Genomic DNA, 26,206 nt, shown 5'->3' with positions numbered 1-26,206 from the left:
TGCAGAGCCTCGGCACATGGGATGCACGCTTTACCAACTGAGCTAAACAGCGCCCCAACAAGCAGACTTATACCTGCAGCGGCGCGAGCTGGACCGGGATTTTGCCGGCGGTTCGGTCCCGTTCTGTTCTGTTCTGTGAATCTAAACTGACTGCTGTGGATTAATGAGATTAAACGAGTCCGGACCGAGTCTGTTCGGGTCTGAGGAGATCTGGAGACGCGCGGACAACAAAGTGGAATCGGAATCTGTGGATGTTCGTGTCTAGCTAGCCGCTAGCTAGCAGCTAGCTGCTAGCCGCTAGCTACACGGCCCACCTCCTGAGGCGACGGACCAGACGCATCGGCACGTCCAAAACCGGACCTAGAGTAAATAATGTCCGCCACTCTTTTTCGCGAACATTGCCGTCACGTTTGCTTTGTGTCTGGTGCAGGAAGAAACGGTAAAAACAGGCTTTTGTCACGAAAGTGTCTAAGCAGCAAGTTTGGTTGTTGAGGAACAGGAAGTTGTGGGAGGGACGTAGGCAGATGATTGACAGGCAACGACGGTCGGACAGCAACATTGAGAGTTGAGAGATTGGTGACATTTAGCGTGTTTGGAGTGTGTAGTTAATAAAAATAAACCAAAAATTAAAACTGCAAGCAGTGATGAACGGGCCCTCGCAGTCCGCGCGTGTCGGGCTGCGGTGTTGTCGGACTGCGCGCTCACCTGTTACAAGCATGTCATGACGGGGAGAAAACAAGCAGTGAACGTCATGTCAATCGGATGATGTTTGTCCGACTTCCTGTGTCCAGTGGGTGGCACTATGGATATGAAACAGTATTGATGCACAGATCTATTCATGACGACTCCCTCTAGAGAGATTTGGCCGAGATAGGAAATTGTATGAAGAAGTTATTAGGACTCGATGCTTCATGACGAAGGATTTTTATGGCGGGCACCGCCACGGCCAGCAGGTATGACGTAGGATAAAGATTTCCATAACTTTTCATCTTCAAGGTCAGAGGATCATACTGAGTGACTGTGAAGTCGGTGGTGTTACATCTGTAGGAGGAGATAATTTAAGTACGAAGATTGGCAATATTTCAAAATGGCGGCCAAAAGCAAAATGACCGACTTAGTATTGATGCTGAGATTTATTCGGGGAGACAGCCTCTACACTTATGAGCAGTTTGGTGTGTTTTTTGTGCGTCTGGTCATGAGGAATCTGCGTATTGAATTTCTTTCTTCTACGCACTTGTGGGAGGCGGGGCTGAACAATAGGGGGCGCTACAGAGCCCGCAGGTCACGACCACGCCCAGTGACAATGCAGGATCGTAATTTTCACTGGATGTGACGTATATTCCAAATTTGGTGAGTTTTTGGGTATGTTCAGGCATCCAAAACTGCAGTCAAACTTGGAGAAGAAAATTTCTTTCCTTCCAATCACAATAGGGACCTAGCAGGTCTACCTGCTCGGGCCCTAATAATACACAACCCTTCTCCTGGATACTCTACTTGTAAATTGCCCCACCCATCCTCAGCAACCCCAGTACCTGAGAAGCAAATTAAGAAGACGGGCACAGCAAGAACAGGTGAATAAGACCACAGGGCATATATTAAGCTCAGGTCACACTAGTGACTTATCAGTTCAGTGGAGTGCGTGACAACGCATCCGCAATAATGTTTTCTGTTCCTTTAATATGCCCAATACTGAGGTCCTAAGCCTGAAGGAACAATGACCATCTCATCAGCCTCTGGTTTGGACACCTAAGGGAATGCAAAAAGGTCAGAGGATTGTGGTCCGTGTAAACCAAAGTTGGTCCTCCTGCTCCTACATACAAGTTGAAATGTTGTAAAGCCCAAATAAGTGACAAAGCCTCCTTCTCAATAGCAGAGTAGTTATGCTGGTAATTATTAAACTTCTTCGAGAAGAAACTGACTGGCCTCACCACCCCTTGGTCATCACTCTGGAGCAAGACAGCACCTGCTGATCAAAACAAGGAGCAGCTACTACAGGAGAAGAACACAATATCAAAAGCTTGCTGGCATTCCGACGACCTAACATCACTTTGGCCTTGAGCAGTTCAGTGAGGGGAAACATAACAGTGGAAAAGTGTTTACAAAAACTGCCATAGTTACCCACTAAACCCAAGAATCTTCAAAGTTCCTTTTTTATTGTAGGCTGTGGATATTTAGCTACGGCCACAACCTTGGTCTGGACTGAGGCAACACAACCTTGTACCACCATACGGCCGTGGTACGTCACTGTAAACACAGCGAATTCACATTTGGCCAAATTAATGATGAACAGCGCTGAAGCCAAATGATCAAACAGCGCCTGAATGCGCTGAAGATGCGAGTGACAGGTATCACTGTAAATGACCAAATCATCAAGGTAAACCGAACAACCTTTTAGACCAGACACTAGACGGTTCATCAAACGCTGAAATGTCGCAGGGGCGTTCTTCCACCCAAACGGCATCACCCTATAGCAACTTGTCCAAGTTGCAAAGCGATTCTGACGTCCATACAGCTTTCATCAGGCTTCGGCACTCCATTTCCCTCCTGCGCCAAAACCTCCCAAGTCACAGCAAGAACTGGGCACACAACATCTTCACATCCTGATCCAAATCAGTCTCAACTACACACCCGCAGTAAGGTTTCAGGAGATTGACATGGCAGAGACATTTGGTTTTTCTCCGTCCTGGCGTTGCTATAACATAATTCAAATCCGAAATTCTCTCAACAATATGGATGTATGTATGGACCTGCATACTTAGCCTGAAATGGCGACCCATCAATAGGCGTAAGTGCAAGAACCTGGTCCCCTGGATTGAACTCATGTCGCTCTGTACAACGGTCATACAACTTTTTCATTTTACTCTGGGACACACACAGCTTTTCCCGAGCCATACACCCAGCTAAAAACAAACGATGTCTGAACACATTCACATACTCCCTCAGGTTGCTTGGTGGCTCAGTATCAACACAGTTCTCCTTCAGAACTGCCAAGGGACCACGAACGTTATGTCCAAAGACCAATTCATTTGGGCTAAAGCCTGTACTTTCCTGTACTGCCTCCCTTGCGGCCAACATCAGCCATGGAAGCTACTCTTCCCAGTCTTTGTCTAATTCGGTACAGTACGCACGCAAGAGAGACTTAAGAGTCTGAAGGAAGCGCTCCAAAGCACCCTGGCTTTGCGCATGATAAGCTGATGATTGGTTCTGTTTAATGTGCAACAGCTTCAACACTTGGCCAAACATGTGAGACGAAAAATTCGAACCTTGGTCACTCTGGACTACTTCAGGAATCCCAAATATCGAAATGAACTGCGATAATGCCTTCACCACAGACTTTGTTGCCATCAACCTCATAGGGTATAGAGCGGGATACCTGCTCTAACACATCAGATACTTGCAACCCAACGTGGACCCCGGCAACGGACCCACACAGTCTACAATGAGATGTGTAAATGGTTCACTCACAACTGGGATAGGCTGCAGTGGCGCCGGCTTGACACCCTGATCCGGCTTTCCTGTTAGCTGACACACATGACAGGTTTTAATATATGAGGACACATCCCTTTTTAGACGTGGATAAAAGAAATGTTTAAGGACGTTGAGGTATGTTTTCCGAACACCAAAGTGTCCACCCTCGTCATGTGCCACTTTCAAGACAAGGGGGCGAAACTTAACTGGCACCACCATCTGGAAAACATCACTCTTGACACAATCTTCACCAACAGGAACCCACTTTCTGAACAAGTAATTATGCAAATAGTAGCCGTTTGCAGCATTACTTATCTCAGAGGCAGGCAAAACACACTCAAATGTTTCTTTCAAAGAAGAATCGCTATGTTGCTCCTGCACTACCTCACTGCGTGACAACGACAAAGGTAGCTCAGACAGAGAGAGAACCTCCAAACCTCAACACCGTCAGTTGACACATTAGGATCTGACTTAGTCATAGAGCGTGTAACCACACACAAGGACACAAAATCAGATGGACAAAATGTGACCACAGGTGAGGGAGGAGTGTCGGCCCACACCCTGCTACCTGCCAGACCGTTGCCCAAAATAAAATGTACGCCTTCAACAGGCAATGCTGGCCGTACCCCAACAGCTACCTTGCCATTGTGCAGTTCACAATTAAAAATAATCTCATGTAAAGGAACAGGGAGAATCTTTAACCCCATCCCACAACTGAGAACACAGTCACCAGTATCTGTCTCTCCAGACAAAGGCAAAACAGAGTCAACAATACAGGAATCATAAGCCCCTGTATCCCTCAGGATTTTTATCGGGACTTTTACAACACTTCCTACAAAGCTGCCAAAACATCCAGATCACAGTCTACCTTCCAGTGTCCTTTCTCATGACAGTAGTTACAGATGTCAACAGTGTCAAAGTTGCCACCTGCTTTAAAGTCAGTTTTCAAACCAACTTTCTTTGAAGGATGCATTTCAAACGAAACATCAGAACCATTTCCTCGCCAACCAGAATCACAAGCCACAGGGTGCTCTCTGAAATTGCTCTTATGGAGCAGCACATACTCATCAGCTGTCACCACAGCAGCAGCAGCAGTAGTAACTTTCCGCAGTATTTAAACTGCTCCACAATCACCAAGTCACACAGACCATCAAAAGTAGTGACGTCAAGTGCCATTAACCACCTTTTAAAGGGAGTTGACAGATTTCCTGGAAACTCCACGCAAGTTTGGCCAGTTTTTGTCCCCCATGACCGAAAACGCTGACGATATGCCTCCGGCACAAGCTCATACGCCTTAAGCACAGCAGATTTTATCTTATTGTAGCTAGAGCGATCCTCAACACTCAAAGATGAGTAAGCCTCTTGCTCTCTCCCTATGAGGACAGTCTGCAGCATAGGGGCACAATCCGCATCAGGCCAATTTCTAGCCTGGATCCTTCTCGTTAAACTTTGGCAGCAAGCGCAAGTTATTAACATCAAAGTGATACACAGAGGACCTGGACACCCGTCCGCCCTTATCCTCACCAGATAACACGCCCTCTCTGACCTTAGCCAAATGAATTGCTTTCTCCGATTCTTGGCGGATTCTCTCTACTTCAATTTCCTTTTTAATTTCCAATTCATGTTTCATTTTATCATGTTCCAGCATCAAACTTTGCGCACACAACCGGACCAGGCAGGCATCCCGACGTTTACCTGTGCGCACAAAGAGGAAATAATCCTCCACCCGGTTTGGAGCTTTCCCTGCTATCTAAACACCCCTCCAACTAATTAAACTCCCCGCTAGTCTTCATGCAGCTACTTATGGTGGGTACTTATGCACTAGAGACTGCTGGATAGGAAGAGCAACTAGCAAGCCAGCAACCCTCCCGAAACCACGGACATGTTCACCCATGTTCGCCACAACACTACAGAAAGCCAGCTCAACAAACCCAAAGGGGAATGACGCTACTGCCTACAGGGGAAAAACTCCGCACCACTCCACAAAACTACACACAGGACAACACCCGAGTTTAATCTGGACCAGCTGATATTAGCTTAAACAACTAGCAAACAAAAAAACTCTCACCAAATCATCAGCGTCAGTCAGTAACGTCAGCAGTTTAACTGTGGATGAGTGAACAATGAGGTGTAAGGTGTTGTGATGTAAAACAAAACAGAAATCAAACAAAAGGCAAAAGCCTGCAGGAGCTGGCTGAAATGAGTCCAGATGAGAGAGAGCGCATGGCGCTGGTAGTTGGCCTTTTAACCTATGGGAGTTTTAGGCCCAGGTGCTCTGAATCTGGCTGGCTGCTGCAATCACACTCCTCTGGTTCCCTTGTGTACAAATGGGAAAACACAGTAGTTCATAACCATACCTGCATCAGACTGGTTATGTTAGGCAGGGGCCATCACACAGGCATAAAAAAAATAACGGATGCCATCACATACATGATTGCCAAAGACATGTTCCTATCAACACCGTTAGTGACCTGGGGTTAAATAAACTGATTAACACAGTATTATATTTCGCCACCACAATAGACCTATGGTTGAGCCGCACTATGATAATGTTTATTTCTTATTTTTACATGTTATTTAATAATTTTTTTTGATATATATTTCTCTTACTTATTTGCATTTTTCTTGTTTTTCAGGTCAAATGTGTCGTGTTAAAAGAAATGCCAGAGTTCAAAGTTCAATAAATGCTTGTTCTCAAATCAATGAATAATCGTCTTTAATAATCGTGATTACAATATCAATCAAAGTAATCGTGATTATGATTTTTTCCATAATCGAGCAGCCCTAATTAAGGGTCAGTTCAACATCCAAATTGCAAGAAGCTGTGTGACAAACAGCATCATGATGAAGTACTGTCAAGCTGCAGAGATGTCCCAGTCTACAAATCTTTTCTCCAGACGTAAGAAAACATGTTTGGTACAGATGTCATTACATTTTCCAGCCGAAAGAAGAATTATTATGTAAAAAAGATCATTACCACCAACTGTGAATCATATCACAGTTGGTGGTAATGGCATGAAAAAGCTATTGGCAGACCAGAAGTGTCCAAAAAAAACCCCCTTCAAACCCAAGCAAACAAGCACAGAATGCTGTTCCAAGTGTAAGATGTAAATAAAAGGATCACCTGTTCTGATGAAGATGAAGGCAGTGTAGGCTCCGAACACTGCTGTGTAGGAGAACTGGAACACTGTTGGGACCACAGAAACACTGTTCATCATCAGCTTTTCCCTAATACTGTTCTCCAACTCAGAGTGTGATGCAGCCACAATGAATGCACTTCACTGTGAATACACGACACATCATTAAACACAACAATTCTCACCTGCAGAGAGGAAGATCCCTGACAGTGTGCCCTGTCTGAACCTTAGCAGCTCGATCACATGGTGAAAGTGAGCTGGAAGAGACACAACAGTGTTATGAGAATTATATCAGCAGTTTATCAGCTGCTTTGAAAACCGTGTCCTTGTGACTGTCCACTTTCAGACAATAATGATCTCCTGAGGTGCAGTTTAACAGCTGGCTGGTTCATCTTGTAGTAGTGTAGGATTCGTCAACTCTATCTGTTTATTAAGCATCCCGCCAATCACTTGGTCATTCTAATAAAACTAAAGGTCTGACAGTGCTCATCTCTGGGAGACTGGATAGCCTGCTGCCCCTGCAGACTGACCTTGGATAATCAGAAGAAAATGGATGACCCCTGGTAACTGTATCTGAATGCCAGATCTGTTTTGCCTATCCACTGCAGACAGCACCCTTAAATGTAGGCAGGGTTGTTACTGACCAGCTTCGGGGTAACCGCTTTGATTTTTCAAGCAGTTGGAAAAAATCAGGGGGGGCTGGCCTTATCTCTTAATATGTTGATAAAATATACAAACTGCTAACCTTTTTTTTCCTGTGCTCTGCTTCACCACATTCTCACTACACACAGCACAAATGTGCGGCTGTCAATTGCAACAAGGAAAGAAGCTTTAATGAGAAAAGGCTGCAGGCAGTAAGACAGGAGACTGCTGAAAGAACAGGAGCTTGGGAACTACACTACACTATACTATACTATACTTAAGTCCCTCCTGAGATTTTGAAGGTGATTAGCCTGCAGATGAAGTGCTACACCGACAGAACTCACCCACTCCAAAGAAGAGGGGGCAAGTGAAGATGGCAGCTGAAGGACCAGCACAGGGCACTAACATGGGCAGCATGCAGGCTCTGAAGACCAGCTCCTCTGTTAACGGTGCCACCACCTGATTCCTCAACCAGCGCATGTCACTGAAACACAACATCCAGAACCACGGGTCTGCATGAAGACAGAGACAGAGGAGGAGGTAATTTCCTCTGTTGAAGAGAAAGCCCAGCTTTTACACTGAAACAGAATATTTTCCCAATAATTTTATGAAGAAAGGGCTGCTGTTGTGTGGCTTTTGAGATGATAGAAATACAACATAAAGTGTAGCCAAAGTTACTTTCTGTCAAAAATTTCCAATTGAACCGAGATTTGAGCCAAATTTGAAACAATTTTAAGAAACATGATGTTCTAAGACTCAATAGAGAGGACAAAAACAAGAAACATGATGGTTGTCTCACCAAAGGCCACCCGGATCCCATCCATGAAGCTCCAGGGACAGTCCATAGCCAACTGCATGAGAGGGCCCAGAAACAGGACCTGCAGCAGAGGACCACACACAAAAGACAGGTTTGAACTTAAGATAGGGGCTCAGATTTAAGAATCAGCTTATTACTGTGTGTGATGATGTTGGCATGAAAGCAATGAAATAAATGTATGACATATTAAAAAAATGTTTAATGTCAAGAATCCGAATCAGAAATTCCTTTATTAGTCCTGCCAACAGGGAAATGTGTACCTATGAGCACCCAAAGGACAATTCAGTATAACAATAAACAATAATAATAGTAAATTAAAACTGAAAGCAGTGATGAACGGGCCCTCGCAGTCCGCGCACGTCGGGGCATGCTGCCGTCCAAGTGCGCTGCGGCTGAAGCCCCATTGCTTGGTCATTGTTTACGGAGGCGGCAACTGCCTGTGTTTGGGACACTGCACGCGAGGGGTGAATATCAGCGTCTTCTCCCAATGTGTGTTTGTAATGTGGTGTGTTGCCTCTGCCAGTATTAAGCGCTTTCAGGTGAAGTCAGAACAACTTCCTGTAATCCACAGAAATGCCTTCTTTCAAAAATGTATTCCTGGCTGTCTATCAATGTCTAGCTTTTGATCTAATTTCTGCTTTGTTTACTAGTTTTTATTCCATGAAATGCATGCTGCCACATTTTGAAGTTTCAATAAAATCTGATAAATATGAGGCTGACTTCCTGGAATGGAATGGAATTATTCAGAGGTTATTCAGATAGGATACATGTGACTTGAAAGACAACAATGCCATCTAGTGGACGACTTGTATCACTCACACCATATTTTGAAGTGCTTCTAATCCAAATTGAGAACTTCCTGTTGGATTTAGAGTATGGGTCTAAATTAGTTTTTTGTCCGTCTTGTCATAACACACATGCATGTCAAATTTTACTCATGTACGTGCATGTAGGAAGCCCAAATTGACTGAGATAAAACTTACTTTATGTGTCCATTGGGTGGTGCTATGGATATGACACAGTATTGATGCACAGATCTATTCATGGCGACTCCCTCTAGATTCCTGAGAGATTTGGCCGAGATAGGAAATAGTATGAAGAGGTTATTCGGAGTCGATGCTTCATGACAAAGGATTTTAATGGCGGGCACCGCAACTGGCAGCAGGGATGACGTAGGATAAAGATTTTCCTAGCATGTCTTTGGCATGGTCTGATGAGTATACTTACTGACTGTGAAGTCTGTGGTGTCCAATCTGTAGGAGGCAGATGTGAAAGTATGATGCACGGCAATATTTCATCAAGGCCGCCAAATTCAAAATGGCCGACTTTGAATGAATGTCTAGATGAATTCAGGGCGAGGCTGTCTACATTTATGAGGAATTTTGTGGAGATGGGGCATTGCATGTGGAAGTTATAAGGATTTGATGCTTGACCACAATGGGGTTTGACACAGCTGAATGATTTCCATAACTTTTGTTCTTAAAGGCATGAAGATGACACTGTCACTCAGTGTCATGTGAAGACTGTGGTGTTTAAGCTCTAGGACAAGATAGTTTTTAAAGTAGGCATGAATTTGTCAAAAACGTCGCCACACATCAAAATGGCTGACTTCCTGTTGGACTGAGAGTATGCATCCAAATGGGGTTTTTGTGGGTCTGGTCATGATGAATGTGCGTACCCATTCTCGTCCTTCTATGTACAAGTAGGAGGCGGGGCATCACAATAGGGGGCGCTACAGAGCCCACGCGTCACGACCACGCCCCGTGACAACACAGATCTCATCAGGGCGACTCCCTCTGCATTCCTGAGAGATTTGGCTGAGATAGGAAATTGTATGAAGAAGTTATGACGACATGATGCTTTACGGCGAAGGATTGGAATTGACCGCTCCACTGCGGCCAGCAGGTATGACGTAGGATAAAGATTTCCATAACTTTTCATCATCAAGGTCAGAGGATGATACTGAGTGACTTTGAAGTCGGTGGTGTTACATCTGTTGGAGGAGATAATTTAAGTACGAAGATTGGCAATATTTCAAAATGGCGGCCAAAAGCAAAATGGCCACCTTAGTATTGATGCTGAGATTTGTTCGGGGAGACAGCCTCTACACTTATGAGCAGTTTGGTGTGGATAGGAAATTGTATGTTGAAGTTATAAAGCCTTGATGCTTGACGGCGAGGGGAAAAAATGGTTTCCACCGCCCCGCCCACTAAAGTATGTCGCAGCTGAATGATTTCCATAACTTTTGTTCTTCAAGGCATGAAGAAAATAACTGAGTTAATTTGAAGACTGTGGTGTTTAAGCTCTAGGACAAGATCATTTTCAAAGTAGACATGAATTGGACAAAAATGCTGACACACATCAAAATGGCTGCCTTCCTGTTGGAGTGACGGTATCGCTCCAAGAGGGTTGTTTGTGTGTCTGGTCATGAGGAATCTGCGTATTGATTCTTGTTCCTCTACGCACTTGTGGGAGGCGGGGCTGAACATTAGGGTGCGCTAAAGGGCACGCAGGTCACGACCTCGCCCAACGACATTAAATTATCAAATTTTTCGCCAGATGTGACGTATATTCCAAATTGGTGAGTTTTTGGGTATGTTCAGGCCTTCAAAATTGCAGTTAAAGCGCAACGGAAAAATAATAAAGAATAATTTTTCCAATTACAATAGGGACCTCACAGGTCGATGACCTGCTCGGGCCCTAAAAATAAACAATATAATAAAAAGGTAAGATCTAGAGCAGAAATAGAATCGTGTATACATAATATGTACAAATATAAACAGTGTAATTATAAACAGTGTGGGCAGAGTAATGATATTAATACATACTAAATATTAAAGTGAATGAGTGAAAGTGAAGTATGAAATTTGCCCAGTTTGTGCAAACCAAAATGAGATATGAGTTATGTATAGGGCTGGGCAATAAAACGATCTCGATCATTTTCATGATAAAAACTTTCACGATAACGACGATAAATGTATGAAATTTATTTTCGATACAGACGATTATTTTTTTGTCTATTTTCCTCTACCTAGAAACACTACACCAACAGGCAATCGCACAGCAGAGACACAAATGCATGCGGTTGATGCATGTTTCTGGCTTCTCCCACTCACTCACGCACTGACTTAAAATGACAGTGACCACCTGTGTGTCTAGCCGACGCAAGAAAATGCGTGGTCTGACTTGCAAAACCGAGTGCATGGAAACTGACAAAGAAGAAGACATTGTACTGAAAAAAGGCCACTTTGCTTAATTGGAAATAGTTTGACTACCTGAAGTCTGACAAAGGAAAGACCAGCATTAGGTGCATAATGTGTCGGCGACCACTAACCTTTTCCATCATCTCAAAAGGTACCATTCCAAGAGTACTCCGAAAGCATGAAAGCCCTGCTGCTTCTGCTAGTCAAACTTGACCTCGACAACCAACAATCTCCGCTGCTTTTTCAGCCATTACCCCATATGAGAGGAAACTGAAGCAATGCAAAGACATAACCAGCGCAATTACGCACTATACTGCTAAAGATATAATGCCTATAAGCACAGTTGAAAAACAGGGCTTCAAGAAGCTAATGAGTGTCACCAAAGTCATGTGCGTACCAGAGCCAATCACTGCACCATAGCCACGTGCGCACCAGACCCAATCACTGCAGAGCCCGAATTATATACCTGATTGGCTGATGCGGATTTATACCTGCAGCGGCGCATCTGGACCGGGATTTTGCCGGCGGTTCGGTCCCGTTCTGTGCATCTAAACTGTGTAGATTAATGACACTAAACGAGTCTGGACCAAGTCTGGTCTGAGGAGATCCGGATACGCGAGGACAACAAACTGTAATCGGAATCTGTGGATGTTCGTGTATAGCTAGCTGCTAGCCCACCCCCATGTCCCACCTCCTGAGTCAACGGAAGCGCCGGCGCGTCCAAAACCGGATTAACGGTAAATTATGTCCGCTGCGCTTTTTCGCGAACATTGCAGTCATGTTTGCTTTGTGTCTGGTGCAGGAAGAAACGGTAAAAACGGGCTTTTGTCACGAAAGTGTCCTCAAGAAGGAAGTGTTTGCAAGCAAAAAAACACATTTCTATAGGTGGAAAAAAGCACCACAACAACCAATCAGAAAATGATTTTACAAAACACATGACTTTGGTTGCTGAGGGACAGGGGAAGTTGTGGGAGGGATGGCGGCGAAATAGTGACAGCAGCAGTGACGGTGAGAGAGACAGCGAGTTTTGAGAGTTGAGAGATTTGTGACATTTAGCGTGTTTGGAGTGTATAGTTAGTGTGTTATGTAGTGTTAAGCAGGGTTTTCCCTGCCATTATACGGCTTAGGCGTGGCGCCCAAGCGTTTTTGCCTCCCGCCTAAGCAGGGTTCTCCCCAGACGGTGGAACAGCGGCGCTACGCCGCTATACCGCTAGGTCAGCGGCGCTATACTCCGCGCGTGACGGTGACGAGCGTCCGTCCCCCGGCTGACGGCGATTAAGCGTCCTTCTGTCCCCCGGCTGACGGAGTTGGTGACCGTCTGTCTTTATTTATTCAATGATTAACATAAAGCCATTTGGTTCATCGGTTCGTTGAACGTCACCTACTCATTCTAATAAATAATTGTATTTTGTAAACCAAACTTAACCTTCTGGTTTGTTTTTGGTTCTGTCCAAAGGAGAATACTCTTAAAACTATAAATCAAACATTATTATTATCATCATTATTATAATTGTTAAATATATATTGTGATAATTATCAACATTGATCAATACATCCATCCATCCAGCCATTTTCTTCCGCAAATCCGGGGGCGGGTCACGGGGGCAGCTGTCTGAGCAGGGAGGCCCAGACTTCTCTCACCCTGGACACTTCCTCTAGCTCCTCCGGGAGGATCCCAAGGTGTTCCCAGGCCAGCCGAGTGACATAGTCACTCCAGCGTGTCCTGGGTCTTCCTCTGGGTCTCCTCCCGGTGGGACATGCCAGGAACACCTCCCGAGGGAGGCGTCCCGGGGGCTTTCGATATAGATGCCCGAGCCACCTCAGCTGGCTCCTCTCGATGTGGAGGAGCAGCGGCTCTACTCCGAGCTCCTCCTGGGTGACAGAGCTCCTCACCCTATCTCTAAGGGAGCGCCCCGCCACCCTGCGGAGGAAACTCATTTCGGCCGCTTGTATCCGGGATCTTATTCTTTCGGTCATGACCCAAAGTTCATGACCATAGGTGAGGGTAGGAATGTAGATTGACCGGTAAATCGAGAGCTTCGCCTTTCGGCTCAACTCTCTCTTCACCACGACAGACCGATACAACGACCGCATAACTGCGGCCACTGCACCGATACGCCTGTCAATCTCACGCTCCGTCCTTCCCTCACTCGTGAACAAGACCCCAAGATACTTGAACTCCTCCACTTGAGGCAAGAACTCTCCCCCAACCCGGACGGAGCAAGCCACCTTTTTCCGGTCGAGAACCATGGCCTCAGACTTGGAGGTGCTGATTTTCATCCCAGCTGCTTCACACTCGGTTGCAAACCGCCCCAGAACATGCTGAAGTCCCTGGCTCGACGGAGCCAACAAGACAACATTGTCTGCAAAAAGCAGAGATGGAATCTAGTGGCTCCCGAACCAGACCCCCTCTGGCCCCTGACTGCGCCTAGAAATTCTGTCCATAAAAATAATGAACAGAACCGGTGACAAAGGGCAGCCCTGCCGGAGTCCAACGTGCACTGGGAACAGGTCTGACTTACTGCCAGCATTGCGAACCAGGCTCCTGCTCTGGTCGCACAGGGACCGTACAGCCCTTAACAGAGGGCCTCCGACCCCGTACTCCCGGAGCACCTCCCACAGAATGACACAATGGACACGGTCGAATGCCTTCTCCAAGTCCACAAAACACAAGTGGACTGGTTGGGCAAACTCCCGTGAACCCTCGAGCACCCTACGGAGGGTATAGACCTGGTCCAGTCTTCCACGGCCAGGACGAAAACCGCATTGTTCCTCCTAAATCTGAGGTTCGACTATAAGCCGAATTCTCCTCTCCAGTACCCTGGAGTAGACTTTCCCAGGGAGGCTGAGGAGTGTGACCCCCCGATAGTTGGAACACACCCTCCGGTCCCCCTTTTTAAATAGGGGGACCACCACCCCAGTCTGCCAGTCCAGAGGCACTGTCCCAGACTGCCACGCGATGCTGCAGAGACGTGTCATCCAAGACAGCCCCACAACATCCACAGACTTGAGGTACTCAGGGCGGATCTCATCCATCCCTGGTGCTTCGCCACTGAGGAGCTTCCCAACTACCTCAGTGACTTCGGCTTGGGTGATTAATGAATCCACCTCTGAGTCCCCAGCCTCTGCTTCTTCTATCCACCGCCCGACGATATCCCCAGTCGAGGTCAACAGCTCCCCACCTCCACCGTAAACAGTGTTGGTGGAGGGCTGCTTCCCCCTCCTGAGGCGCCGGATGGTTTGCCAGAATTTCTTCGAGGCCGACCGGTAGTCCTCCTCCATGGCCTCCCCGAACATTTCCCAGACCCGAGTTTTTGCTTCCGTGACCGCCCGTGCTGCCGCACGCTTAGCCTGCCGGTACAGGTCAGCTGCCTCAGGAGTCACCCGAGCCAACCATGCTCGATAGGACTCCTTCTTCAGCTTGACAGCATCCCTTACTTTCGGTGTCCACCACCGGGTTTGGGGATTGCAGCCAATCAATACAAAAAAACATATTGTGATAACAGTTTTGGCCATTTCGCCCAGCCCTAGTTATACAGTTTTTATTGCACAGTGCAAAGTGAGATCTACTGGGAGCAGTGGTGATTGTCGAGTCTGACAACAGCAGGAGGAGGGAAGGACCTGCGTTATGGATTAGTCGGGTCTAGGGAGATTTAAGTGAAAGCAACATATGCTAGCTAACAGAGTGGAGATGGACTGGTTTTCACTGAGAGAAAAGTGTGAGGTGGGTCGGCCTACCGGAGATAGCTGGTCTTCCAGGACAACACCGCCGCCAGCTCAGACCTGTGCTCTCTCAGGAGCGGCGAGCTCCGTCTTTGGTTTTCAGTTCAATGTTTTTAAAAGAATGATGGTGGATGGGTCTTCGCAGTGCTTTCCACAAGCGCCGGCTGCCGGCCATATAGCCGACTACACAGTTAACTCCAGCCGGCTACTTTAATGACTATTATTTTTCGATTTTAATAAAGTTAAATGTTTTTCTAACAGACTGACAATAATGTCAAACTGAACCGCACTCATTAAAATTGTGATTCGCTGTGCTTGTACTGATAATAATCACAAATTACTCCGATCATCGCCAACTTCATTGATCACAAGGGAGAGAAACTCATCCGCGGCCCCGCTAGCGGTGTGTGTGCGCGCGCACTCAGCGGAGTCAGTGTGTCGGCCGTCGGAGGCGAGAAGCAGGGCTCACCATAATACGCTTATTTTGTCACCGGTAATCCACTCTTCTCTTCCAGCGTCCATTTAGCAATACCTGCGACACGTGCTGGCATCAAAAAACACTGTCGGTTGTACAAATGAAACCAAACGGACTCTAAGAGTGTATTTTCATTAGTTGCTAAGGGAGAAACGTTCACTGAGTGTTTAATTGTGTAGCCACCACTGCAGACTGTGAAGGTGTCATGCACCGACAATAAGATATTTACAAGCCCAGAACGCCTCATGATGCAATATTATGTGAGCTTGTATAGCCTATTATTTATTATTTTCAGTGCGCAAATCACAGTTTTTATTGGTGCATTAGCGTCTGGCATACTTAGTTACACTAATGAATAAAAGAAGATGCGATATTTTGTAATAATAATAATATAATATAAAGAGTAGATATTGATGCTGATAATAATAATAATAATAATAATAATAATAATAATAATAATAATAATAATAGAGCAAATGTCTGAGAAATTAATATAGGCTGCCTGTTCTGCAGGCACACTTAGTCTAATAATAACAATAATAATAATAATAATAATGTAACATTATTATTATTATTATTACATTTAAGACCAGTGTATAAGATCGTACCCCCCCCCCCCCCCCGGCTGGCTACTTATGTATTATGGCTGGCTAGTCTGTGTCTTAGTGGAAAGCCCTGGTCTTCGTACACCAGGCTGGTTCTCAGGAGGCTAAGGTGCGTCTCTTCTTCAGGCTTCAGGCTTCAGTCGGCGTCTTCCGCGTAGCGCTCGCTCAGGCTACCACACAGACCCCAACCCCCACATTCACAGGTGAGTCCCTTTTTCTTGATTACTGGGGCGGGAGCCACACGCCTCTCCAAGTGAGGTCATCTCAACCTCAGCACTGCTTTCACACCTCTTAGATCTCTCATTAAAACCAGTCCATTAATTTGTGAAAACCAGAGGGGAAGAGAAAAAAAAGAAAAGGAGAAGCTACAACCCCTCTACTCCTAACACCTGCGATATCTGTCCTTCACACAGATGTATCACAGGTGTATCAGTCTATTGTGAAGGAGCTGACCAGTGCTGTGATAGTGTCCTGCAGGGGGTGGGACTCACCAGCAGCGATGACAGCTAATCCATCAACCTGCACTGGGCCAAGAGGGCATTCTAGGCTGGAGCTGGCCTTCTTGATAAGTTTATCAAGTCTCTTCCTATCTGCTGCCTGAGATGCTGCTGCGCCAGCACACTACTCCATAGAAAATGGCTGATGCCAGGACAGAGTCATAGAAAGTCCTCAGGAGTGCCCCCTGCCCCTCCAAAGGACACAAGCTTCCTCAGCAGATGGAGTCTGCGCTGACCTTTCTTATAGGTGGCTGCAGTGTGATCAGTCCAGTCCAGTTTATTGTCCAGGTGAACTCCAAGGTACTTGATGTAGATGTCACCATGTCATGCAGGCTGTATGGTGTCTAAAGCACTGGAGAAATCAAGGAACATGATCCTCACAGTGCTTCCAGGCTTTTCCAGGTGAGACAGTGATCAGTCCAGGAGGAAGATGATGGTGTTGTCCACTCCACTGTCAGGTTGCCACACAAACTGGAGTGGGTCCATAAAAGGACCCACCAGAGGGCGGAGATGGACAAGGACCAGCTGCTCAAGGGTCCTCATCAGGTGTGAAGTGAGAGCAACTAGCCTGTAGCTAATGAAGTCCTTTGGGTGAGGGTTCTTTGGTACTGATAACATGCAGGAGGTTTTCCACAGCCTTTTCCCAGCTTCAGGCTCATGTTCAAGGGGTACTTCACAATCCTGCACAGGTGCACAGGGCTTGAGAAGCCTGGGGCTGATCCCATCTGGACCCGTAGCCTTCTTTGCCTTCATTTACATCAGCTTATTTCTCACCTGGATAGTGGAGAGGTACAGATTTTAGATGACTGGGCCAGTAAAGGGGTGGGTGTGTGGTCAAACCTATTGAAGAATAGGTTCAAGTTGTTCACCCACGCCCAATCCCCAGCAACCTCAGAGTCTGGTTTCCTCTGCCTTTATGCCGTTATGTCAGGATTAATCAGGGTTTGTTGTTTGAAAAACACGGTACAGTCCTGGTGGGTACGCAGTAATCCACACAGAAGTTTATGTTGTCCAATAAGCAGCCTGTTGAACTGTTTCCTCCCAGAAGTCCTCCCCATAAGAAAAGCGTAGTTCTTCCTACTAGAACTATGCTTTTCTTATGGGGAGGACTTCTTCCCAGGGAATACACTTGAATTGTCTGTATGTTCTTTTTTTTCCCCTTTATTATACTGATTTTCATTTTTTGCTATATGTTGACATGACAACAGAATAAAAAATTGTTAACAAAAAAAGAAAAGCATAGTTCTTCCCGCACTGGGGATACTGTTGTCTGGTCATGTAAAGTAGCTTTTTGGGAAATTTCTCTTTATTTTGTTGAGTGAACGATCTGTTCAGTTACCAGACTGTAAACGCCATGAGATGGACGCCCCCCCTTGCTCCGCTGGCTTATCCATTCACACAGGTATGGTTTACCTCAGCTGTGCCTCCGATACCTGATGCATCAGAGCCTCAGCGAAATTTCACACCTTGCTGCATCTGCAACTTTCACACAGAGGAGGACGCAGAGAATTGCCGCAGGATCCCCCGCACTCAGGGCAGTGTGAATGGGGCTACTGTGTGAATGTAGGCAGGGTGGAGGACAGAGAGACATGATTGAAATCCCCAGTGATCAGGAAGAGGGCCTGTGGGCTCTGTCTCTGCAGTGACATGGCACCCACGGAGGTCGGGTCTGTAGAGTCCTCCCGTTACCGCGAGCAGCTCTGGCACAGCACCTGTCCAGCTTACACAGGACATCAGGCCACTCGTGCTGCGGCACAGCGGTGTTACTGAGGGCCAACAGCTGATCTCTACTGTAAACAATAGGTAGTCATCTGCGTACAGGTTCCCCAGACCAGCAGAGCTCCAAAAAGAAGTAAATAAAAACAGTTAAAAAGCACAAGAGATGCTGTAACAAGCAAAATAAAGGCCCCATATGAACTATGCGGCATGGGCAGGTAACCCTGCAGTCAGAATGTACCATTCTGCTCTGTTAATGCACTGAACTATTTATGTGAACACTTTAACGGCAATCAACAGTTTCAGTTAATGTCCACTTACTGTGGACTGCCTGTCTGATCTGGGAACCCTAATGTCAACATTCAATTTAACATTCAGTTTAAAAGTTTCAATTAAAGCCCCTGTACGGAGTTTTTAACTGGATATGCAAAAGTCTCTGGTTTCTGCTGATGTGTCTCTGTTACCTACAACAGCAAATGAGCCCATCAGTGTGAAGATACGCTATTTCTTAGTAGTCTAATTCTATGCCTCTGAAAGGCCTTGGTCGGGTCGGACCACTGGCGAAACGATTTACGGCAGTCAGACCGGAACTGACGACACTCAGCATATCTGTTTTGTTGCTACGCTAGCCAGTGCTAACCGAGCTAAAACTTTTGTCATGGCTGATAATGAGACAAAGAAAAGAAAAATAATTCGAACCGAAGACCAACGAATGGCCAAGAGGGAATCCGATCGAGCTAGGGCTAAAACACGGATAAACATTGGCGATTCCTTCGAGAGATGGAGAGAGTTGCGGGGCTTGAAGGGATTCAAGTCGGATCCAGAATTTGCCCGATTCCTCCTAGACAGGTATGTAAATTTTATTTCATTTATGAAATGTATTGCGGGACGTAGTTTACAGCAATACATGAATTTATGTTGTTACAACAAAGCTGGCTAACGTTACCACTAGATTAGCTCTAGATACTATACTTGTAAAAACGACAACAAACGTCTTAGATCACGCATCCATTTCAGCTGTGTGTATGCCGACCTGCAACGATGCATCGGTAATATCCTCTGTCATTATAAATGATTCAGTTTCTTACTTAGAACAAAACATCCATCACAATCACTGTGACTTTGCTGTAACGCTAGCTCTGTAGCACCGTGGGTAATATATATAGCTGGGAAATTGCAGTGCAACAGCAGCATTACACACAGTGACAATAGCAACATAAAGTATAAAAATAACAACTAATATATACATAATAAAATAGCAATGTAAAATCTTATATAAAAAAAGTATATACAACAAATGGGCATAGTTGATTTTAGTGCAATAAAAAAGTGCAAAAAATGTGCAATGTTTGTAAAAAACAAAATAAAAAAAACATAAAGTGTGCTGTGACTAAGTTATGACCAGATTTTTAACTGTTAGTGTACAGTGTGATGGCATGTGGCAGGAAAGATTTCCTTTATCTGTCCCTTCAACAGCAGAGCTGTAGCAGACGTACATATTTTCTTGTTGTTCTAGCACATTATTTTTTGTTTACTACCTTGCTTTATATGTCTGTTGATTAGTATAATACAAATATTGTCACAATATTTACATCTAATGGGTAAAATGTGGATATACTGTGTTGCAGCTATGCTAGAGGACCAGTGACCTCAACACCGAGCAAACATGCAGCCTCTGAACCTCTCGTCTTGTCCAGCATTGGAACAGACTCGGACCAGGATAAGTAGCCTATGTCATTTTTTGAAAAAGAATTTGATAAATCATATAGTATATGTTTAGCAAACATTTGTACACCCTCACATTGTTCTCCATGTTCTGTATGATACGATAAAATGTTCTAGTCAGTGATGGCTCAGACAAATGACATTAGTGTTTTGCAGCTGTATGCTTGACAAGTGAAGTATTACACCCCAAAAATCACAAATTGTTTTACTTAAAGAGGCCACCGAGTCAAACTGTGCTCTGGCTGTCCTCTCCTCTCTATCCCCCACGCATGCAAATCTAATACACATGATGTAAAAAGACAAAAGAAAAGACACTGGTTGTCTTGAAAAGTGTTTAGTCTTTCATTACAAACTGTCTATCCATCCTTTGGTGCATTTTGTATGCATTTCATTTTAAAATTGTCTTCAATAGGGATGCAGGTTTTCATGTTCCTGGTGTCCAGCAACTTGATGAAGAGGCAGCGATGTTTGAGGCTTTACAAGAAAGGCATGCACTGTTTTCACCAGGCGGTAACCCATTGAAACATTTTGTTGTGTAAGTTCTAATCTTACTGATTGTACTACGATTCCAGCATGAGGTCCGTTAGTATCGAGGAATCACAGGATTTTGATGAGGAGCAGGCCAATGACATGATGAACAGCATGTTGGTGCCTCTGTTCCTTCCAAAATTGTATTTCCTTGGTATCTTATCAGGTTCATTTTTTGGAACATACATCGTAATGTGTTTATCTTCAAAATGTAAGTATTTCATTTTATTTTATTTTATTTAGAATTGACTGGGAAGAGGCAGGCGAGTCCTCTGATGAGGACTTTGTCCCATCCATCTACATTAGGTAAGGAGTAAGTGAAAATCTGCCATCATAGGTTTCCATGTATTTGTTAGGAAATAATGAATTCATTTTGCCATCTTTCTCTCTCTTCCAGTTACGTATCTGTTCGGGCAATCAAGCATCCCTACATGTTGCATTATGATTCCTCTCAGAAAACTGTCATTTGTGTTAATTTTTGAAATGTTCTTGTCCTCTTCTTGTGTCTAACAGAGCAGGTGGAGCGCTGCCAAAACCTTTTGACATTTCAGAACTAGCTGTCATTGGTGTGGATGAGACCATGCATGGTTTGATAGAATGTGAGCATCCAGAAACCAACGTACCTGAATTCCCAAACCCCGTAACGGTACAGTGTGAGGATGACCTCACAGGAAAGAAAGCTTGCATCGCCTATGTGGATAGCTTGCAACAGCTTGGCACTTTTCTCCAGCTCCCAATCAAAAATTGCACCTACACAGATCCAGTCACAGGGGCAGAGTGTGGATGTTGTCCACCATTCCTGGCCAAACAGACCTCAAGGGGAAGTGCAATAATAATGGAATGGGTAAGTTCAATTTTAAGACATAATGGCACACACCTTAGAGAAAATTGGACACATCTTGACAATTTAACAGTACTGTTTCATCTGATTGCCCTGTTTACATGCTGTGCTATGCATAATTGAAGAGAGTATTTTACAGTTTGCCTGATCACTGCTGATTGATGTAATTATGTCCTCTGTCTTTTTATACTGTCTTGCTCCAGTGGCCACATTCTCTGGAAATGGAACTCCCAGCCTCTACTGAAGTTTGGGATGCAGTCAGGAGACTTTATGCTGTCAACAAACATTCTTCTGTCCGGCAATAACTTCAGCAAGATTTCATTGCTCTTCAAATATATGAGGATGGGTATGGTGGCAAATTCCACTTTCTACACCATACAGGCCACTTACTGCGTTGATGCAATAAAGGATTTCTGGCTGCAGAAGCGAGCAGAAGTACTTGCACGCCTGAAGGATAAGCAGCATGTTGTGGTGCTCGGTAGTTTCCTGTATCAGAAAGCAGTGTTTATAATTCATAGTGTTTAGCTTCGTCCTCTCCACACAAACAAATTCATATATTAGTAATACAGCATCACTTTTCTTATAGATTCATGCGAATAACAAATCATTTTGCTAAAATTTCTAAGTGACGGTCGGATGGACTCTCCAGGTAATATTTTATTTATCTATGTTTACTCAGCAACTGAAATCTTTGAAATCCCATATCCCTATATTTGTATTTTATTTATGTTTAGGACATTTTATTATTATTTTATTTATGTTTAGGACATTGTGCACAATACTGCACATATACCACAATTGAACACAATTCCAGAGACATCATCCACGTGGAAACAGTTGACAAGAGACAGACAAACAGGAACTCAGTAGTGATGGAGAAAGAAGGGTTTGTCAGAACTATGGATGCTCTCTTACCAGAAATACCAGTCAAAGTGGTGACAGATGCGCACAGACAGATATCTGCATTGCTAAGTTAGTATATGCCCTCACTCAAACAACTGTTATTTTTAAAATGTTCCTATATTTTACAAGAGTGATAAATACTAATAGGCAGTCTTTTGTCTTTTAAAGCTCCTACAAGGGGAAAATACAAAGAGTGGGGTATCCAACACTCTCTCGACATTTGGCATGCAGCTAAGAGCCTTTCGAAGAAATTACATGCTGTATGTTATTATAAACATTGAATTATTTGTACAAGTCACATAAGAAAGTCACCTACTGTAAATCTGGCTGCTGTTATTAATTGGCAAAAATGTTTGTATTTTCTCTCTCTGGTTCCATCAAAGAACAGTCAGCAATCATTCAGTGGATGAGACATATAGTGAACCATTTCTGGTATTGTTGTAAAAAGGCAGAAACAGAGGAGACATTCAAAGTATGTTTTTGACACTGAAGAGTACATTGCAACTATTTCTATTTCTGCAGTTACTAATTCCTTCAAATCTGACTTTTATCTAGCTAAAATATTAGAAAGTATTCTATTTTTTTATGTATTTCCTTTAGATAATGTGGCATGGTGTTCTGCACCATGTAAGGGGCAAGCATGAGTGGTCTTTTGGCAGCTGTGATCATGGACCACTCGACGAGGACAGCAGAGACAAACAATGGATGGTGCAAGGTAAGATGACCTCACGCTATACTGTATTTGTGATACTTATAGGAAGTCTTTGAGTGTTGAGCAGATGACTTACTCCCATGTTGTGACCTCTGTGTGTGTGTGTGTGTGTGTGTGTGTGTGTGTGTGTGTGTGTGTGTGTGTGTGTGTGTGTGTGTGTGTGTGTGTTTTTAAATAGGTTCTCCAGCACATCAGGCTCTGGCAGCAATCGTCTTAGATAAACGTTGGCTCATGGATGTCAAGAAGTTCATCACTTTTCGGTAAGACAAAATGTATATAGGACGTATAGGACAAAATAATGATTTTAGATTTCAATAGTCTAGCCCTGTCTGTTGTGTAAATCACTGATGCACTGTCTGTCTATGCACAGTACAACATCTGACCTCGAAGCCTTCCAAAACCACATACTAATGTATGCTGGAAAGCGCTTCGCCTACAGCCCACCGGTCTATGAGGCACGCACTCTTCTTGCAGCTATTGATTACAACCACCACAACAACCAGCCTGCTGCACGGGACTCCAAGGGTAACAAGATGTGAGTAATGTCATGAATGCTGCAAGTGACTACTCAAGAATTATGATTTCTGTCACCCCAATATATGATGCATGTATAGCCAAAACACATTACAAAAAGTTCTCATCTTTACAAATGTGAAAGGAGAAGACAAAGGTGCTAATGGACAAATTTTCCACATATATTTCAATGTGTTTGTTCTGTATTGTCACAGGCACAAGCGATACTTCAATAAGAGGACGAAAACTCGGAGAGTCTATACAGTGAAGTCAGCCAAAGACTACAGCTACATTCCTCAGCTGCAGGCAGTTATCCTATGAAGACGGTTGAGGTCAGGGCAGGGACTCCCAAAAAGGAGAAGCCTGAGGCCGGATGACCCAAGGAGACTGGGTCTGGTGCCACCCCCACCAACCGCAGAGATAGCACACATCACACGCGGAGAGGTATGTATGGACAAATACACAAATACAGTGGGTTCCACAAATCTGAACCCAATAAGCCTTTTTGACTACATTGTATATTTTACATTGTTACGTGTGTATATTTTTTATTATTATTGAATGCCAGCAGATATATTTTTCATGCTTTTCACACCTAGATCAGCTATTTTATATGTCAAAATATGAAACTGTGAAGCTGCTGCAGACAGTACGGAACTCAGCTGCCAGGATTTTAACCAGAGTAAACAATGATAAACGCATCACCCTGGTTTTAGTCTCGTTACTCACCTTGAGTATGTCTGAGTCAGTGGTTTCATTTCAGTCTCGGCTCAAAATGCAACATCATCATACATCCCTCCATGATTTCACCAGAAAATAGTTGCTGTTTTTTTTCTTTCTTTTTTTGCTTGTTTTATGTGAAGACCTTTGGAACTTTGATATGTGCTAGATAGATAAATATATTATTAAAATTACAGTACTTGAGCTCAAATTCAAAAGGAAGGAGACAGAAGTTTTGCTGAACTAATCGATGATAACTTCTCTCCCACTCTCTCAGAAAATGCCCTCGTGATACTCCAGTGGGACGCCCTTCCATACCATTGAAGCTTGTGGAACAGATTTGCCTCTTCTGTGAGGAGATGTAAATATTGAATATACAAAGCTAAACTTGTGTTTTAAAAACTATTTCTTTATTGCTCTTCATTCAGCTCAAACATAAAAACTAACAAACAAGTAAACAAGACTTTGCATTTTCAGTTGAACAACATGTAAACAGTTTTGTTTTTTTAATTGCACATGAATATAAAAAAAATAAATAAACACGAAACAGACAGTAATAAATAAAACACAGTTAACAAATGGTAACAAAAACATTACAAAAACAGTGTGCAAGGTATTGGAAGGGAATAGGAATGTGATAAACGTCTGTATTGGCTGAACTTTTTCCCTGAATTAAAAATTAGTTCAGTCGACGAGGTATGTAGCCTGTGTAGTGGCCATGAGCATCTGGAAAGGAGTCCCGGATTCTCCAGACAGTACAGCTGGGAATTACAACTCTGTTTCCTTCTCCCAGGCGACCATATTGCCACAACACAAACTGTCTGTAGGCTGTATGTCTGTACTGCTGGTGTTCTACACCTGGCTCTTGGTCTTCATCAACTGCAAAGATGTCATTCCAGGCAGCACGTGGCGCAAATCACCCTCATCTAAGACATACAAGTCCATGTATGCTGACTGACTGACGCAGTTCTCAGGCCTTTGTCTGCAGCATTTACGCTCCAAGTCGGTCGGCATTTCCCTGCAGTTAGTGCAAGTACACCATTGTGGCTGTCCGTGGGCTGGTGTCTCAGGGATTGGGTCAGGCTCGAGGAAGTCTAATGCATCAAACATTAGTCCTGGAAGCCTCAACATTACCTTTTCCAGGAGCTGATCCTTCTGGTCCGAAGTGATTGCTGATAATTTAGCCTGCAAATAACAACAGTAACTCATCACTCACACATACTGAAATATTGTTTGCAATAAGAATTTTATGTTATTTGAAAAAATCACAAACCTTCATTTCAAATGTTTTCTGCTCTCTGTCTGACTTGGCCGCGGGCCCTGCCACGACCCCTTCCTCCAACACCTCGACCTCCAGTACCTCTTCCTCTTCCCCTCCCTCTCCCCCTTGCTCGTCCTCTGCCAGCTGCAGAAGCCAGGAGTTGAGAAGAACTGCTGCCACTGGAGCTTGTTCTGTCAATCTCAATGCTGAGATCCTGCAGTGAGATGTCCTGTGAAACAGACACAGATGAATATTAGCTAATTGATATTTTTTGGAGTGAAATCACTGAATAAAAAATAAAGAGGAACGTGTGTGTGTGAGAGAGAGAGAGAGAGAGTGAGATACTTTCAGAACTGAGTTGCATTTATAAATAACTTCAACCTGCATATATTCAAAGCTACAGTACTTAGCAGTGCAGTCTTTGCATGTTTAGCCTATGTCACAGACATCACGGTAATACAGTTAGCTTACAACGTAACGTATTATGTTGGCAATGCTACTGCAGTTTTTTCCAATGCTGGGTTATTGCATTGACAATTAAATATTACTAAGGTAAGTTGACAACTAAACTAAACAGTTCTACTACCGAGTTATCTAAACTGTTGGTTGTAGGCTTACTGTTACGAACTTAGATGTATGTCTGTGTAAATTCTCATTTGTCCAGGTCAAAGGCATGATTCAATTACTTAGAGAGAACTTAGATACAAGTTTTAACATTAC

The 26,206-nt window shown here is 44.2% G+C and overlaps 1 protein-coding gene across 2 annotated transcripts in view; it reads right to left on the bottom strand.

Annotated features, from left to right (window-relative positions):
- The window catches only part of rce1a (Ras converting CAAX endopeptidase 1a), a 64,239-nt gene that overhangs the window by 9,535 nt on the left and 28,498 nt on the right, over positions 1 to 26,206 (bottom strand). For both annotated transcript variants that reach the window (XM_030431913.1, XM_030431912.1), the window contains exons 4-7: positions 8,047 to 8,125; positions 7,592 to 7,759; positions 6,791 to 6,862; positions 6,593 to 6,655 (exon numbers count right to left, since the gene is read on the bottom strand). In XM_030431913.1, the coding sequence (XP_030287773.1) occupies positions 6,593 to 6,655; positions 6,791 to 6,862; positions 7,592 to 7,759; positions 8,047 to 8,125 (382 nt within the window). The remainder of the gene's footprint in view (positions 1 to 6,592; positions 6,656 to 6,790; positions 6,863 to 7,591; positions 7,760 to 8,046; positions 8,126 to 26,206) is intronic.

Source organism: Sparus aurata, chromosome 10 (genome assembly GCF_900880675.1).
Source record: "Sparus aurata chromosome 10, fSpaAur1.1, whole genome shotgun sequence".
Taxonomy (NCBI): Eukaryota; Metazoa; Chordata; class Actinopteri; order Spariformes; family Sparidae; genus Sparus; species Sparus aurata.
This window is presented reverse-complemented; position numbering and strand designations above follow the sequence as displayed.